Raw genomic sequence first — 18,889 nt, forward strand, 5'->3', positions numbered from 1 at the left:
TCAAAACCAATTCTGGGATATACCAATTGGTAAGAATTTATTGAGTACCTACTATGTTCTAGAAACTTACTGACAGTGGAGAAGAATAAGACATAGTATTTGCTCTTAATTAGTCTGTGGCATGTCTTAAAAATCCATGAAATAGGAATCAACCCTTTACTAGGGTAGTCAATCAGATTCTGGGCTCTAAATTCAAGAAATGAAAGAAATAGGAAAAAATTCAGAGGAGTGATTAACCACAGGATTAAAACTTAGAAAATAGAATTTATATGGAAAGGCTGAAGGCACAAAGCTTACTTAATTTGAGGAAGGTGAAAGTTGTTCCAACAATCATCTTTATGAATAGTTATATAGAAGATGGAAGTATTAATAGATGTTTGTGCCCTCAAATGAGAGATCTGCAAAAAGATTGGATTTCTGTATATAGCATATATTAAAAAAGGTTTTCTGAGAGAGAATTGTTTAATATAGGAAGGGTCAATGACAACTTTTATAGCATATTTTTCTCTGGTGTCATTAGACATTTTATATATAGTATAGAAAAAAGTGTAATTATACACTCAATTTTTAACAATGGTTTCTGTCAAGAACTATAAAGGATTTAAGATTTTACCCTACATGTAAGCTAATAAGTTAGCCTGCCGCAGTTTCATGGATGCCAGAAGAAGATAGGAGACTCCTTGGTCTAAGACAAAGGATAATTTATTACTTATAGCAAAAGTAGGAGCCAGAAAATCTATCATCATTTTTCTTTTCCTGGTTCCCTGAGCTCCAGTACTCATAGAAGGACACAATGTAGGCTAGGTGATATCAAAACAGCCTCATGCTGGTGACACAGAGTGGCTTAGGTGGATGCTGTGCATGCAGTGTGTTTGCATTACAGTGAGGAACCCCAAGCACAGGAAGCCTCAATATTTTATATTGGACTGCAAGCAAACCTGCATGACCTTCGCCTGGGAGGGAGACATTATCTTTATTTTACAGAAGTGTAAACAAACCTGACCTCTGCTTTGGAGGGAGACACTATCTCTAAATTCTAAGACTCTTCACTGTATAAACATCCTTGGAAAGACAGTCCAGAACAAATCTGTCAGTGTCTCTGTTCAAAAAAACTACAGAAATTCAAGAGACTCAGGGAGAATTGTCTCCCAACAGTTTTCCTTGGGAAACTTTATTTCTGTATTCATCCACTTATTCATTCACTTTTTTCAACAAACTTTTTTGAGTACTTACTATGGGCCAGGCACATAAAGTATACCTTAAATGCTTTTGTATTTGTCTTTTTTTTTTAACAGTGTGCTAATATTACTTTCATTAAAAGAAAAAAGACCAAAATGATAATGTTTCTTATTGCTGGATGGTAGGATTATGTATTATTCTTATATTTTCTTCATTTCATGTTTCTATATTTCCATATTTTAAATTAGTATGCATACCACTTTATGATTAAACACATTTAAATAAAGATAAATACACATTTCAAGTCCAGGAGCTATCATCTTTTTTGAAGATCATGGAATAGAGGAGATGGTCTCTTTTATGGAACCGTCTAGCCCATGACCACGTTTTAGTACATGAGTACTAAACATGTTTTATTTTCTTAGTTTAGATCATTTCCTAATTTTTTTCTGAAATAGATTTCATGCTGAAAAACTTAGTTCAGCTTATTACCTATATTTTAAATATCACCTTACTCCTTAAAGTTATAGGCAATTATCAGAATGAAAAGTTGTAATAGGCAATTTGTAAATCAGATAAAAATCTTTCAATTGGTATTTAAAATATTGGTTATCGCTTCTTGGCCTTTTGGCTAAGATCAAGTGTAAAATATTGGGTTTTTTAATACATATTTTTTTATTTCAGAATATTACGGGGGTACAAATGTTTAACTTACATATAGTGCCTTTGCCCCACCCAAATCAAAGCTACAAGCATGTCTATCCCCAGACAGTGCACACCGCGCCCATTAGGTGTGAACATACCCATCCTCTCCTCCCCTCTCCCACCTGCCTGACACCCGATGAATGTTGCTACTATATGTGCATAAGTGTCGATCAATTAGTACCAATCTGATGGTGAGTATATGTGGTGCTTGTTTTTCCATTCTTGGGATACTTCACTTTGTAGAATGGGCTCCAGCTCTATCCAGAATAATACAAGAGGTGCTAGATCACCATTGTTTTCTGTGGCTGAGTAGTTAGTATTCCATGGTATACATATACCACGTTTTATTAATCCACTCATGTATTAATGGGCACTTTTGTTGTTTTCACATCTTTGCAATTGTGAATTGTGCTGCCATAAACATTCTAGTGCAGATGTCTTTTTTATAGAATTTCTTTTTTTCCTTTGGGTAGATGCCCAGTAATGGAATTGCTGGATCAAATGGTAGTTCTACTTTTAGCTCTTTGAGGTATCTCCATATTACTCTCCATTGAGGTTGTACTAGTTTACAGTCCCACCAGCAGTGTATGAGTGTTCTATCTTTCTGCATCCATGCCAACATTTGTCATTTTGGGACTTTTTGATAAAAGCCATTCTCACTGGAGTTAAGTGATATCTCATGGTGGTTTTGATTTGCCTTTCCCTGATGATTAGAGAAAATTTTCATGTTTCTTGGCCATTAGTCTGTCTTCTTTTGAAGTTTATGTTCATGTCCTTTACCCACTTTTTAATGGAGTTGTTTGATTTTTTCTTGTTGATTTTCCTGAGTTCTATACAGATTCTAGTTATCAGTCCTTTATCAGATGTGTAGCATGTGAATATTTTCTCCCATTCTGTAGGTTGTCTATTTGCTTTCATGGTAGTTTTCTTGGCTGTTTAAGATATTGTTAACAGGCTGGGTGCGGTGGCTCACGCCTGTAATCCTAGCACTCTGGGAGGCTGAGGTGGGCGCGTTGTTTGAGCTCAGGAGTTCGAAACCAGCCTGAGCAAGAGCGAGACCCCGTCTCTACTAAAAATAGAAAGAAATTAACTGGACAACTAAAAATATATAGAAAAAATTAGCCGGGCATGGTGGTGCATGCCTGTAGTCCCAGCTACCTGGGAGGCTGAGGCAGAAGGATCGCTTGAGCCCAGGAGTTTGAGGTTGCTGTGAGCTAGGCTGACGCCACGGCACTCTAGCCGGGGCAACACAGTGAGACTTTGTCTCAAAAAAAAAAAAAAAAGATAATGTTAACAAGAGAGCAACTACTAGTACTGTGTGCGTTTGAACTTTGCCTATAAATATCATCTCATTATCTCTTGAAAGATGACACAGAGCAAATGTGGCCATATTAGAGGTGAGGAAAACTAAGATTCTAAAATAGAAAATATTTTCTCTATTGAGTCAACAAAGTAAGTCAAGAAATGTAACTGGAAAGTGCTCTCGTCAAATCTGCTGTCTGAACCTCCAGTGGCACCAAGAGAGCATGATTTTAAAACTTCGTTCAGCCAAAAAACTTGTTACCATTCAATAGAGTTAATAGTATAAACTAGGGAGAGCAAGACTATTTTCAACTACAGTTGAAGCCTGTAGAAATATAAACACATAGCTGTTACTATTAAGTAATTTACATCTTTAAGAAGCTACAAAAGTCCTCTGAGACATTAATAAGAAAAAAAAACACAGATTTTTCAAACAATTTAATGGAAGTGTAGATTTATCTATGACAAGATTAATTAAAAATTTATCTTCAGAAACTTTTGCTAAAAGCACAATCTATTTTTGCCTTTTCTATAAAGAAACTTTAGGAGTCAGTCGCATCCCTGAACACTTGACAAATTAGCACATAAAACCCCAAATATGTGTGGACTAATACATGTCATCCTCCCTGCCTCGTCCAAAAAAAAAACAACACATGTTATCTGTAAAACAGGGAAAGAGAGTGAAGTTCAAAAAGCATTTTGACTTTGCTTCTTAGCCTTTTGACTAAGATCAAATGTAGTATCTGTTCTTATCAGTTTAATATGATATGTTTTCTAATGGAGGACAATATATTAAATGGATGTGTGGAGAAGGAAGGTAGAATAGGAGCCTGTTCTGTCCACTCCATGCATCAACCTGGCATTGCAGTAACTCTATGAACTATGAACACACACACACACACACGTTTTCTGGCATTTGAGATAACTGGCTTACTTTTAAGAGCACAGTGACTTTTAGAAGTTATAGTAGCTACAGATATTTCAGACTATAATTTGGAATATGCAAAAGTTTAGAGAAACTGTTAATTGAAACATCTATATTTGATTATTCTCAATATACCATATTGAGATAAATTTGCTGTTCTCAAGAGCCCCTTTAGATTGTAAGATCAGATAAATTATAATTGTTGGGATTTTTGTTTTTAAATTTAATGGGGTTAAAATATTTTGAAAAATTATTATGCTGTGTTAGGAAACCACGTCCTTTCTGTTTAGTAACCATCCCACTTAGTCTCAAAAAGGAGCAAAAGATGCTTTGTTCTTAGGCGATTGGTGGAGGATGATAACCATATCCTCACTCATTGGCACCCCTACATAGAACATTTCTGCTGCGCCTTTCTTTTGATCAGAGGTAGCCTTCTGGGATCATTTCATCTATTTGACAGGAATGCTGATAAGAACCTCTTAGGTGATCAGGGTCTAATAAGCCTATCACAGACATTGTGTTACAACCCCTTTTCAGTTGTATCTTCTTTATGAGAACTGTGTATTTGAAACTTTCCACACCTTCTGTTGGCCCGAAGGTGATTATTTTTCTGTTTGGAAAATGTGAGATAACTCATCTGAGATGATTTTCTTTTTTAATACTCCCTGGGGAAGACATATATACTTTTTTACTTTGAAAGTTTTCTTTTAAAAATAATTTCTTCTGAGTTTCCTTCTCTGTTCTGTCATTCTGCAACTTGTGCTGGAAAATGATGTTACTTATTTTTGGCTTCATTAGAGTAACAACTGGCCACTTAGAAATTAAGGTTTATGCTCAATGTCTCCCATACTTATAAGAAAATTTCTTAAATTTTGCTTAAGAGCAAAATTACAGTGGAAGCATGGGTTTTCAAAATGTTGCTAGTCCTAGAATCTGTTTAAGACTTGAAGCTGTACAGCAGAGATATAATAAGCAATTAAAATAATTTTTGCATGTTTTCTAAAAGCCTTTGAGGTATCACCTAAGTTGCTTAATTATTAGTTAGTACAATGTCTTGGCAAAGTATCATGATTGCTTTTCTCAGTTCTCAGTTCCTTTTAGACCTTTTTTCTTTTTAAGCTTCTTCTACCTTGTGAAATGATTCAAAAAATTTAAATGTGAAATATGTACTTATGCAACATTTGGATTATCCATTTAACTAAGAAAATAAAAGGGAAATAAAAAATTTATGGTATGACTTCTACTACCACTCGGAATGGTATAACAGGGACCAGAATTAACCTCCCACCTAAGATAATTAGACAACTGGACAAAATAAGTGAGATAATTGTTTTCATATATCAGATAGTAGGCAGTACAGGACAGTGATTTCTCAGAGAAAGAAATGAATAAGGTGAGTCCTATGATTGCCCCTGGCTGTAGGAGATTTTCCAGGCTGCAGCACAGCTTGGAAGAGGAACCCAAACAGAGCTTGGCCATCTCTTTGAGTTGAGGAAACAGCATTAAGATCTGGGAGGCAAAGGCATCAGAATTTGCAAGGTAAAAATCAGAGGAGAAAGCTGCACAAAAGAAGAGCTCTGAAGGGTTGACCTTGAGTCTTCGGTTGAGTAATAATTAATACACACATGTGAGAAAAACTACTAAGGCTGGAGTAAGATCACTGGAAAAGAGCAAGCAGAACAAAACTTGGAGCTACAAAGGGCCAGAAATAGTTTGCGTTCCAACCAGGTATTAATCGGGTGGAAAAGTTTGGATATTATTTTACAATGTATGAACAATTTAGTAAATTTTAAAAAAGAGAGGTAACTATATTAAGTTATAGGTAACTTAAAATGTAAAAAAAAAAAAAATCACATCCATAATTTCCATCTAGTTTATTAGAGTCATAGTATTGGGCAGTACCAATTAAAATAGTAAAGCTATGTTGTACCTCTCTTTTATTCAAAAGTGAGAATATTTGAAATATAACCTCATTATCATTTTTCCTCTTGGCTACAACCCAATGATGTAGGAGCTATTAACCCCATTTAACACGAGTAAACTGAGTTTCAGTGAAGGTAAGAAATTTTCCAAAAGTTGTACAGCTAGTAAATGGCAGAACCAGGATTAAATCCTATTTCTTTTTTTGTCCTGGGGTAGAGTACAGTGGTGTCATCATAGCTCACTGTAGCCTTGAACTCCTGGGCCCAAGTGATCCTCCCACCCCAGCCTCCCGAGTAGCTGGGATTACAGGTACACACCACCACGCCCGACTAATTTTTTTGTTTTTTCGTAGAGACAGGGTCTCGCAATGTTGCCCAGGCTGGTCTAGATCTCTTGTGCTCAAGTGATCCTCCTACTTTGGCCTCCCAAAATGCTGGGATTAGGCATGAGCCACTGCATCCAGCCCATATGTGTATTTCAAGGAGTGTTTATATATCATTAGTTTTTGTACATAATATTCCTGTGAGACTCATGGTCAGAAAACACTATTTAACTTATTTTACAAGTGGATAAATTGCAGCCTAAAGTGGCTGCATTGCTAAAAGCATCTGGAGAAGTCTAGGGAAGTGAAAAAAAAAACTAAACAACCATCAATAAAACCTTGTACAAAATTTTTATCAATCATCTAAATTATAAAAGGAATTTATGCTTGTTATAACAAGGGAAATAATCCAGAGATACGTAAAGAAAAGGTGTTAATCTCCCCAGGTTCATGCTTCTGAGGGGCAGTCAGATAAACACTAGGGCAATTGAGATTCAGAGTTTAGGAAATATACTGCATCCTACGAATAGGCACAGCACTGAGTGCTATATGTTAGTAATTATGGACCATATTGCTAATAAACCCATTTTTTCAAGAATGATTACTATTTTTATCTTATGTAATGCTCTCAATATATCCTACAGGTAGTACTGTGTTTGAAATTTAACTGCCTAAATATTATTATATTAAGTCAATAAATACCTTTAATAATGCATAAAATTACCATATTAATACCAGAAACAAGCTATTTAGAAATATTTTTAACATGTTTTTCTACTATTAATCTTCTTATAAAATCTCAGAAAATCTGCACAGCCTCCTGGAAACATCCAGCAATTGTTACTAAGTCATTATCAACAGTAGTGATAGTGACTTCTTAACTCTGCTTGTCTTCTTTTTGGGTGAGTAGCAAAGTAAGAGTGTTTTAGCAGGAATAAATATGCCTATGTGAACAAGAAATTATTGGAATTCCAGCATTTATTCTGGTATTCAATATTACAGCAGATCCTAAATATTAAACTTAGTAGTACCAATAGTAAATATAGAGTTCTAAACTTCTTTTATTTTTAGCATTTTGTTTAGCTACTTACCAATAACTTCTTTTTAAAGGAGAATTGACTGCCACTGCAAATTCTTTTTCATAAGCATGTGATGATGAAAAGTATATTATATAAATCTCTCTCAAAAGACAGATCTCGAAAAGGTACTATAATTCCAAAATGTGGGTTAGTTTTTTAAAAAAATTTAAATATAATACTAAATATGAGATGACTGAAATAGTTTAGTGTTCAAGTTTTGATATTCCATTTCATTCTTTAAAAAAAAAAGTTTTGCTTTTCCTTTTACAGGCAGAGTCTTGCTCTGTTGCCCAGGCTGGAGTGCAGCAGCCTGATCAAGTAATCCTCCTGCCTCAGCCTCCTGAGTAGCTGGGACTACAGGTAGATGCCACCACACCTGGCTAATTTTTAAAAAAAATTTTGTAGAGACGGTGTCTCATTATGTTGCCCAGGCTGATCTTGAACTCCTGGCCTCAAGTGATCCTCCTGGCTTGGCCTCCAAAAGTGCTGGGATTACAGGTGTGAGCCACCATGCCCAGCTGCTTTTCCTGATTTCAAAAGAAATACAGTTATTATTTTTAAAAGTGGAAAATATAGGAAATCACACTAAAGAAAAAGAAATAATTAGTAATTGCTCCATCTAGATATAATCTCTCTCTATATTTTGAAGGCTATCTTTGCAGTTTTATTTTTTCCTAGAAACTGCAATTATTTTTTATTTTAGTCCTATGCTAGCCTCTTCAGATAAAGCTGAATACAAAGAACTTTACAGAATAGAGATATAATAAGTGGGATACAATGTGATCTACCCTTCCCCTCCACCCTTCTCTCATGATAGAAGCTACTTCTAGTCCTTATTTTGTCCTATCTGGACTGTCATACAGAATCAGTGAGTAAAGACAGACACATTTATATTTTTAACAGAATAATTGAAACTGGGAAAAACCAAAAATTTTCAAATATTTTAATTACATATCACACAAAGCAGAACAAAGCTGTATATATACATATACAATTATTTACAAATATGTAATCAAATGTAGAAAGACTAGAAGGGATTATACAGAAAAATATGTATTCAGATATTGGGGTTATATTTCTTTTTTTTTGAGACAGAGTCTCACTCTTTTGCCCGGGCTAGAGTGCCGTGGCGTCAGCCTAGCTCACAGCAACCTCAAACTCCTGGGCTCAAGCGATCCTCCTGCCTCAGCCTCCCGAGTAGCTGGGACTACAGGCATGCACCACCATGCCTGGCTAATTTTTTCTATATATTTTTAGTTGTCCGATTAATTTCTTTTTATTTTTAGTAGAGACGGGGTCTCGCTCTTGCTCAGGCTGGTTTCGAACTCCTGAGCTCAAACAATCCACCCGCCTCAGCCTCCCAGAGTGCTAGGATTACAGGCGTGAGCCACTGCGCCCGGCCTATTTCTTTTTTATTATTTTATAATATACTCAACAAAACATTATGATGAGGTAGGACTATTTTAGGCTAGAGAATCTTATATAAATGGATTTGTTCAAGAGCTTCTCTGTCAATATACATTTGTGGATATACATCATAGTTCAGTGGTACTTCTTCAACCCATGAGGATAACTGTATATTAGTCTAGGAAAAAAAAAGATTATAAACACACATCAAAATTGCAGAATGATTCTATTCTCTGGAATTTCAAGAAATCATCACTAAGTTATAATAATTGAACACAACAGATTTGTATTACAATGGACAGGACGAAGTCTATACAGTGCCACATGACTACCTCTTTGTTATACTAAATGACAGATCCATGGATTTAGGAATTTACTGTGTTCTGATTTTGGAACTTGAAAGAATATAGAAGTTATAATACAAACTGGAGACCATGTATATTAAAAGATATGTTTTCACAAGTATGGAAAAGTATGGTAGGGTCACATTACTCATTCCCTCAAAGACAGGGAATGAAGGGGGGAAACTGGGGAGATTAGTACCTTTTCTTTACATATCTCAGGATCATTCCCCTGTTGTAACAAGCATAAATTATTTTTATAATTTAGATGATTCATAAAAGTTTTTAAGAAAGGTTTTATTGATGATTGTTTAGTTGTTTTTTTTTTTGAGACAGAGTCTCACTGTGTTGCCCCAGCTAGAGTGCCGTGGCATCAGCCTAGCTCACAGCAACCTCAAAATCCTGGGCTCAAGTGATCCTCCTGCCTCAGCCTCCCGAGTAGCTGGGACTACAGGCATGCGTGACCATGCCTGCCTAATTTTTTTTTATATATATATATATTTTCAGTTGTCCAGCTAATTTCTATTTTTTTTAGTAGAGATGGGGTCTCGCTCTTGCTCAGGCTGGTCTCAACTCCTGAGCTCAAACGATCCACCCACCTCAGCTAGGATTATAGAGTGCTAGGATTATAGGTGTGAGCCACTGCGCCCGGCCTGGCCTAATTTTATATGGAGAATCTAGGGAACAAAGAAGTGGCCTGTGCAAAATTTCAAATGAACCCAGAAGCCAAAGTGCACGTAGTATGTGAGCTCCAGTCTACTCATTTGATTCTAGAAGCCTTGAACAGATCTGTTCCTTTTGTTCTGAGGGACAAAGTTATGATGTAGGTGTTCTAAGCCTCTTGCAAAAACCTTCAATAGTAGGCCGGGCGCGGTGGCTCACGCCTGTAATCCTAGCACTCTGGGAGGCCGAGGCGGGTGGATTGTTTGAGCTCAGGAGTTCGAGACCAGCCTGAGCAAGAGCGAGACCCCGTCTCTACTAAAATTAGAAAGAAATTAATTGGACAGCTAAAAATATATAGAAAAAATTAGCCGGGCATGGTGGCGCATGCCTGTAGTCCCAGCTACTCGGGAGGCTGAGGCAGTAGGATTGCTTGAGCCCAGGAGTCTGAGGTTGCTGTGAGCTAGGCTGACGCCACGGCACTCACTCTAGCCAGGGCAACAAAGTGAGACTCTGTCTCAAAAAAAAAAAAAAAAAAAACTTCAATAGTGTTTGTTAACCTAAAACTATAACCTTACAGTTAGAAAAAACTGGGCAGAAAAGCAAAGTAATCTTTATCAAGATAAGATTACAATCTCAGAGCTCTTGAGGCCAGTGAATAAATCACAAACCAGTGCTTAAGCCATAAAGTCTTGCTATTTTTCCTATTATCTGTCACTATTTTTAGATAGACCATTTCTAGAATATTATAATAGCTATCAGAAAAAAGCAGGGGGAAAGTTTTGACAATAAAAATGTTGAAAAGGAGGCTTACATACCTGAAGACCTGAGAGAGAATCTTTAAGACTTGGTACTGTCACTAGCAACGAACCTTGCTTCCTTACATTATGGCTAATGTATTCCCAGGCTCTACAACACATTAAAAAATGGTACATTAAAACAGCAATGAGATACTACTACACACCTATTAGAATGGCCAAAACGTAGTACACTGACAACACTAAATGCTTGGAAGGATGTGGAGCAACAGGAACTCTTATTAATTGCTAGTGGGAATTCAAAATGGTACAGCCACTTTGGTAAATAGTTTGGAGGTTTCTTATAAAATTAAACATACTCTTACGATATAATCTCGTAATTGCACTCCTTTGTATTTACTCAATTACTGAAAATTCATGTCCACACAAATGTCTACACATGGATGTTTACAGCAGCTTTATTAATTAACTGTCAAAATGTGGAAGCAACCAAGACATTGGTGAATGGACAAATAAACTGTAACATATCCACACAATGGAATATTATTCAGCACTAAAAAGAAATAAGCTATCAAGCCATGAAAAGACATGGAGGAACCTTAAACGTATATTACCAAGTGAAAGAAGCCAATCTGAAAAGGCTGTATATTGTATGATTCCAACTATATGATATTATCGAAAAGGCAAAACTATGGAAACATTAAAAAGATCAGTGGTGAACGGAGAGGCAAGGATGAACAGGCAGAGCACTGGAGGATTTTTAGGGCAGTGAAAATTTTATGTGTGATACTTATATGTTAGGTTTTACCAGACATTTGGTAAATGAGGTTTTGTAAAAAATGAGAATAACAAAAGGTATGCAGCACAGGTGATATCTAGAAATCCAGATGGGCAAAAATGTTTGCTTGTAGGAAATAGGACTGCAACGGCCTACTGGAAATTGGTAAATTCTCCACTTCCTGAGGGGTGTTGGCAAAATTGTAAGATTATAGTACAAAGGAGATTAACAAGATGAGGATTCAGGTTACTACAAGGTATTATGAATAGGGCCAAACTCAGTTTTCAGAACTGACACACAAAGCTGGATCAGCAGTTAAAGCCCCTTAAATTCTTTATGAAATATGTCAGAATTGGTTCTACAGACTGGGACAGGACTCAGATAGTTGGGAGTGAGGGTAGGGAAGAGTAATGGAGAAACAAAGTTCACAGAAGCCAGAAACCAAACAATGACTAACAATAAGAGAATGTAATAAGTAGATTAGGTCTTTTGAAATAATATTGAGAGTGAAATCATACTTGATTTGGCTGTTAGTAATATTCAATGGAAGGACTTCCGGTATAACATGGCACTTAAAAAGTTTAAAGGGATTAGTCAGCTTTAAAGTAGAATGGAATGCTGTGCATGGGTCAGAGGGCAGTGTTTGTTTGACCAGTTCTGTTTAACCTTTAGTGTAGACATGAACTGGATTTCTACACTATGCTTGAGTCTTGATAGCACACCATACATGGGCGAGCAATGATCAAGCAATACAGGGATATGCACCTTTGCGGTGGGGCAGGCAGGCAGTAATTGATATAGTTTCCATTTATTTGGGTTACAGCAATGGCTATTAGGTCTAGTAAGTTCTGGAGTTTATTAGGCAAAATGATACAAACGTTCTTTTTCTCAGTGTAGATATAAAATCTAGATATAAAATCATGTAGCAGTGTTCAATAATAAATGTCATTGTGTTTGGGCTAGAGCTGTTTTATTATTTTGATGTAGTTCCTAAAAATGACATCTTTTCTAAGTTTATTTAATAAGAACGAAGAAGCCCAGTATATTGGCATGGTTGGGCATGGTTCAATATAGACTTGCTATTTCTGATAAACTGTCACTGTAGTAGTTGTATCTGTTTCACCTACTGAAACAGTACACAGAGGTACCTTTTAAACTAAAAATTATAAATCTGGGGTGTTTCCCCTTTAATGAGATCTAACTTAATTCTGAAGCCTGAGCCCTTTCTGAGTACACATTTTTTACTATTTTGATGTATTTCAGTTTTTTCTCATATATCAATTTCTACAGTAGTATAATTCTACTTGTTTTCAGTTTCTGATTAATATTACAAGACTTTGGAGATTAAATAGCTATACCATCTATTCTCTTTCACTTATTACAAAATAGAATTAATATAGGTAAATGATCAGTTTTTTCAGAATGATTCCAATATCAGAATGCTTTACTATTAATATATCTTCTAAACTTACTTTTGCATACATAAGGAAGATAATTAATCACAAGGCTATAACCTATCTATATTTAGAATTCACTGTACTACACTAATTTAGAAGTGATTGAATTAAACCATATGGCTAATACCTATTCAGTGAATCATGTAGAGTTTGTGAATAAATGTACCAAGAAAGTTTTTAAAAAAACCCAAATAAGCAGTATTTCCCAAATCAAGTTTACCAATAGCTTTCATCATTGTTCAGCATTCAAAATCTTTCTATTAATATAATGAATCTCTAAAGAGGTTTTTTTCTTTCAGCTTTTTATAAAACATAAACCTGGTAATATTTTATTCTTCAATAATTACATAATGTTTTGGCTACTTGTCATTTTAAAAAGGCAAGAAACTAATCATACTTTGTCCACTGGGGAATTATGCTCAAAAAGGGCACTATGATTAAAACAACTTTGCTCATGTTGTGCTGCTAGTCTTTAGCCTATGACTCAAAATCATCACCCATTCTCACTGAGCTTTGCTTGCATGATTAACTTTCTGTTGAACTAATTTCTTTTTAAATTATTTAAACTGTTAATTTTATAGTGACCTTAACCTAGTGGTAATTAGTATGGGTGTGTGTGTGTGTGTGTATGTGTGAAAGAGAGAGAAAGAAAGAAAGACACAGAGAGAGACAGAGAGAGAGAGAATATGTAGAGAAAGCAAAGTGGTGGCAGAATAAAGATGTTTAGCTATTCAGGATTCCACTCAGTATTAACTACTTTATGATCTATAATCATTTGCATTTTTATTTCTCTGCAGTGGAAACCTTACCAATGCACTGATCGAAACATATTAGTGTAACTCCTTTTCATACATATGGAAAGGAGCTTTCCTACATCTTGAATACATATATGCCATTATGAAAACAAAGACATCAGCAAGCCTAACGGACCAGAAAATCAGTGCCTCAAACTACAGACTATAGGAATTTTTTAATCAGAGCATCCTATCTGGGAACCTATTACTACCTTAAGAACATTTTTAAAGTTTGAAATTAATCACTGATTTCCAGGTTAATATTCTTATATCTTGTTTTATATTCATTTACAAGCTTTAGTCAATTTCCATTATTTTGTGATGGGATAGCAATATGGTTATGTTGTTATTTGACAGAAAAGAAAACTAAGGCAGAAAAGATTTAGTATAAAGGCCCACTGGGAATTGATATCTTATTGTATCCCTCACTACTAAGCAAATATTTGGGTCATTAAATAATTTTATATCTGTCAAAAATTAGATATAGCATTTTACCAAGTTAGACAATGAAAGTTTGTTTTTATTTTTGTTTTATGTATAACACATTTCCTTATCAATATAATCTCCTCACAGTTGAGGTTGTTCTTAAAAAGTTTAATATGAAAACATTTCTGGTTTATTAATTTCTTTTCAAACCTTGCTGGATATATTTTAATAACAAATTTTTTGCTTGAATAAATAACATACCTGGCCTGTTCTGCCTCATTAAGAAAATACTCAAAGACATTATTCATGATAACAACATCAGCATTTTGCAGAAGTAAACCCTGGGTACAGATGTCTTCATGAAGCACCTGAAGAAGAATGAGTTCATATAAGAGAACGAGGATACTACATCATATAAACACATATGAAATAACTATTGGTTTACTGATGTTGTGCAATATGAAACTGCACAACAATCTGAAGCAATATGAAAGGTTAACACTTCTTGAAAAGGGAAAAAGAACAGTATAATACTACTGCTTATAGGAGATATTTAATATCCAGTAAAAACCATGAACTTAGGAAAATTCACTTGTTTTAGATGGAATTATTTACCCAGTCATAATTATGTTCTTTTGACTTGCAGTTTAGAGTTTTTTCCACTATAACACTAGTTGTAAGAGTCAGAGGAGCTATGTTCAAATTCTGGCTCTATCACCAACTAGGTTTGTACTCTCAGGTAGCCAGTTTCTTCATAAATGAAATGGAACAATATCTGTCCTGATTCATAGAATCAAATGGGACCAGATAATTAAAAAAATAGGCTATAAATTATAAGATGATAATACGTTAACAGCTTTGTCCGAGTCTTCATCTAAACTTAGTTTGAACGTATTACTTATCCAAAAAAGTAAACAAAAAAATTTATTTAAAAACTATATAAAGCCATGTGCAGTAGCTTATGCCTGTAATCTTGGCACAGTGGGTTACTTGAGGCCAAGAGTTCAAGGTCAGCTTGAGCAACATAGCGAGATCTCATCTCTACAAAAAATAATAAAAAAGAAATTAGCTGGGCATTGTGGAACACGCCTATAGTCCCAGCTACTAGGGAGGCTGAAGCAGGAGGATCACTTGAACCCAGGAATTTGAGGTTGCTGTGAGCTATGATAATGCCACTACTCTTTAGACTGGGCAACAGAGCAAGACTCTGTCTCAAAAAAACAAAACAAAACAAAAAAACTATATACCTCAAAAAATTAACGTACACTGCAGACAACAGGCAGGACACCAAGAGGAAACATTTGCTCAAAAGTAAAACAAATTTTATTTTAAAAAGAGGAGAAAAAGGTTCACTTTGTATCATATAATTTCTTTTCGAATAAGCATTGGGTCTTATAAATACATAATATTCAGAATGTTGTGAGATCTGATTTTTAAAAAAAAGATTTTCTTTATTTAAAATAAAAATGCTAAAATAATTTAAATTAAGTTGGCCTGGAGCCTCTAATACAACCTTGACACATTCTTCATTACAAAGAAAAAAGTCAGTCACTTTAAGCTTTCTAAACATGTAGCTTAAATATGAAATAGATATGTAAATTAATCTACTGATATATCATGGCTCTCACATAGTTCCCCCTTTTTCTTTCCCATCTCTGTTTACTCTTTTCTCCCTATGCCTTACCACCACATAGTATAAAAAACAATCAGGTGGATCAATGAATTACAGCAGCCAACAGAGGTGCTCTGTAGGTCCCAGGAAAACCCCAAGGAATGGATCTGGGAAAACTATGGAAGGCTGACAATGCAGAGGCCACAAGACAACCAAAATCACTTTAGCCATATTTAATTGTACCACGTATGTGCAAGATACTGTGCAGGGATATATACTATGATGAATTGAGACATAATATCTGCTCTCAAATGTCATATTCTAGTAATGGGATGAATAAGCTAGGGTAATTAACATTACATAAATGCCATCAAAGGAATAAGTCAACACCAGGGATACAAAAAAGCTAAAATTAACCTCTACCCTGGAAGAAAGGGAAGAACAAAGAATTTAAATCTATGGGGTTTGCATATAAAGACAGTGGATAAAACACATATATGTACTTTTGTATATTACTGAAACCTCATTATTATGACAGCATAGGGTTTTTAAAAAAGAAGGTATAGGCCGGGCGCGGTGGCTCACGCCTGTAATCCTAGCACTCTGGGAGGCCGAGGCGGGTGGATTGTTTGAGCTCAGGAGTTCGAAACCAGCCTGAGCAAGAGCGAGACCCCGTCTCTACTAAAAATAAAAAGAAATTAATCGGACAATTAAAAATATACAGAAAAAATTAGCCGGGCATGGTGGCGCATGCCTGTAGTCCCAGCTACTCCGGAGGCTGAGGCAGTAGGATTGCTTGAGCCCAGGTGTTTGAGGTTGCTGTGAGCTAGGCTGACGCCACAGCACTCACTCTACCCTAGGCAAAAAGAGCGAGACTCTGTCTCAAAAAAAAAAAAAAAAAGAAGGTATAAAGCCACAAGGATGGGGAGAATGGGAAAGGAAACAACAGACATAAAAATTTGTAAGTGAGGAAAAAAGGGGAAGTAATAAGGAAGTTAGGAGACCTGAGAAAATTGATTTCTAAGCTAGAAGTATTGAAAGCTAAGACTCAAACCTGATTTATGCTACAGAATCTCTGAAAGGCTCATAATTGGTGGTACCAGGTGAAGGACTAGGAGAAATACTAAAAATAAGAGGACTTGGTTGAAAGTTAGTTTAGGAAGCAGCCTAGATCCTTACATACCTTCCTCTAACCCCAGCAAAAGAACAGAGGTTTATTCTCTGGAGAGAGTTAAAAAGGAGGACCAGAGAATACCATGCCTAGCTGAAGGAAAGGGTGATGTTCTGAAAACAAGGAAATTAAGGAAATATGCAAAGAGGATGCTGAGAACCCGCACCTTCCCAACCGTTTTCCTCTACCATTCAGTTTCCAGGATGTTGCTTGCCATTCAGCCAGGTGAATTAGAAAGGTCTTCTCCAGGCAGTAAGACCAGCCCAATAGGAAAGATCTTAAGATACTGCACTAGATAGTTCCCAACTAATTAACTACCCAACAAGATCACTCAATAGTGAGGTCCACAGTTAACAGTCCCCACTCAAGTGGTCAGAACTTCAATCAGCTTTTTTGCTTCTCACTCTCAAGTATAAAGCAGGCAACCAAGGATTTCCAGACTTCCCAAGGAAAGCCTTGTTTAAAAAGAGCAAACAACAACAAAAACAAACAAAAGAAGCAAAGATTGAGCCTTGGAGGCTAGTTAGATTTCAACCGGTACTATAAAAAAATAATCCTAGAATCCCTTTCTGTTGATTTTAGGGCCTTTGAATCCATTTGTTCATAGCTTCAAGGAAGGAAACTGTTAAGGTTTCCAATAGTCAAAAGATGGTATAAACAAATCTTTTTAACATAGAGTTGCTGATGGCCACAGAAGCCATAAGCCAGAAAAGTATGTGGGTGGGTGTGTATCTGTATATTTTCCTTTGAAAAACAAGGGGTAAAAATCTTTAAAAATGTAAATAAATATGTATTTTGTATCCCTTTACCATCTTCTCAAAAAAAAACCAATAATATTTATTATTTGGTTATCCATTTATAAGCTATGATTCTTAAGAGTTCGTAATTTAAAAATCTCTATTTTCAATTAAATCGATATTCCTGTTATGTGATTCTTACTATGTAAGAGCAGTGTGTTATTATTCACTACATATGGGATAATGAGAAAAACTCATGAATTTATTATTGGACAATGAATTTACTCTGATCATTTGCCTCTGTAATATGAGAGAGAGAGAGAAGAAACGAGACAGGGAGGAGGGGAGGAGGAAAGAATGAAATCATTTCCTTCTATAAAAAAGGGAAAGACTATATCCTTAAACTTACTGAGGTATGTCTTTCAACATCAGATTGCCCTTAACATAAGAGATACTCAGTATTTCTCTGCATTGCCATCAATAGTATAGGATCATTAGTGAAATGATAAAGATTAATGCATTAACCAAAAAAATTCCTTCCCCCTTTTTTGTTACTTTTTACCTTAAATATACGAAAAAGAGAAAACTTCTGTCATAGCCTAATGCAAGGCATCATTTCCCTATGAACTGCTATTCTGTGGCATCCATGATACCTCTTGAAAGCTTAGAAAAAGGAAGATAAAGAACTGTGAGCATTACTTAGCCCTTTTGCTTACTTTCAAAACTCAGAGATTAAATGCATTTCTAGCCAACCTCTAGAAATTCAAAAATGCTGCTATCAAAACTATAGCTGTTATGAAGAAAATTTTAAAAAAATTACTTTCTAATAAAATTAGGGGAGAAATATGAGTAGGATATAATTATAATAGCTCATCTCTATTAATATTTTGAAATACTAAGTCAACTCAATCTGTTTATACACAATGGCAACCAGGAATAGATTTGAAAACATTGCAAAAGAGATTTGGCTAAATTAAGTTACATAATGAATAACAAGAAAATATATTTTAAAGGGTACCTTTATTCTGTCAGTGAACTGGTATTTTTTAATGATCATTTCCTGCAACTGGCAAAAATCTCCATTCAATTCTACTCCATAGAGCTGCATTGCTGAACTGTAAAAATAACCCTAAAATAGGAAGATAAGATGTAAATGAATTAACTTTTACTTCTACTTGAAATTTAAAAAGCCAAACTTAAAAAAATATAATTCAATAAAGTAAAAATAAAAGATAAATAACATCTTGTAGTTTATGTAAAACTTGCAACTTCCGGAACTTAAAAGACTCTTACTGATCAAGGCCTTGATTGTA

The 18,889-nt window shown here is 35.3% G+C and overlaps 1 protein-coding gene across 1 annotated transcript in view; it reads right to left on the bottom strand.

Moving 5' to 3' along the window:
* Positions 1 to 8,892: 8,892 nt before the first annotated feature.
* LOC105821427 overlaps positions 8,893 to 18,889 on the bottom strand; it is a 34,177-nt gene continuing 24,180 nt past the window's right edge. The window contains exons 5-8 of the mRNA XM_012658130.1: positions 18,595 to 18,705; positions 14,318 to 14,424; positions 10,662 to 10,752; positions 8,893 to 9,020 (exon numbers count right to left, since the gene is read on the bottom strand). Coding sequence (XP_012513584.1) covers positions 8,904 to 9,020; positions 10,662 to 10,752; positions 14,318 to 14,424; positions 18,595 to 18,705 — 426 coding nt within the window. The 3' untranslated portion in view covers positions 8,893 to 8,903. The remainder of the gene's footprint in view (positions 9,021 to 10,661; positions 10,753 to 14,317; positions 14,425 to 18,594; positions 18,706 to 18,889) is intronic.

Source organism: Propithecus coquereli, unplaced genomic scaffold (genome assembly GCF_000956105.1).
Source record: "Propithecus coquereli isolate 6110/MARCELLA unplaced genomic scaffold, Pcoq_1.0 Scaffold116, whole genome shotgun sequence".
Taxonomy (NCBI): domain Eukaryota; kingdom Metazoa; phylum Chordata; class Mammalia; order Primates; family Indriidae; genus Propithecus; species Propithecus coquereli.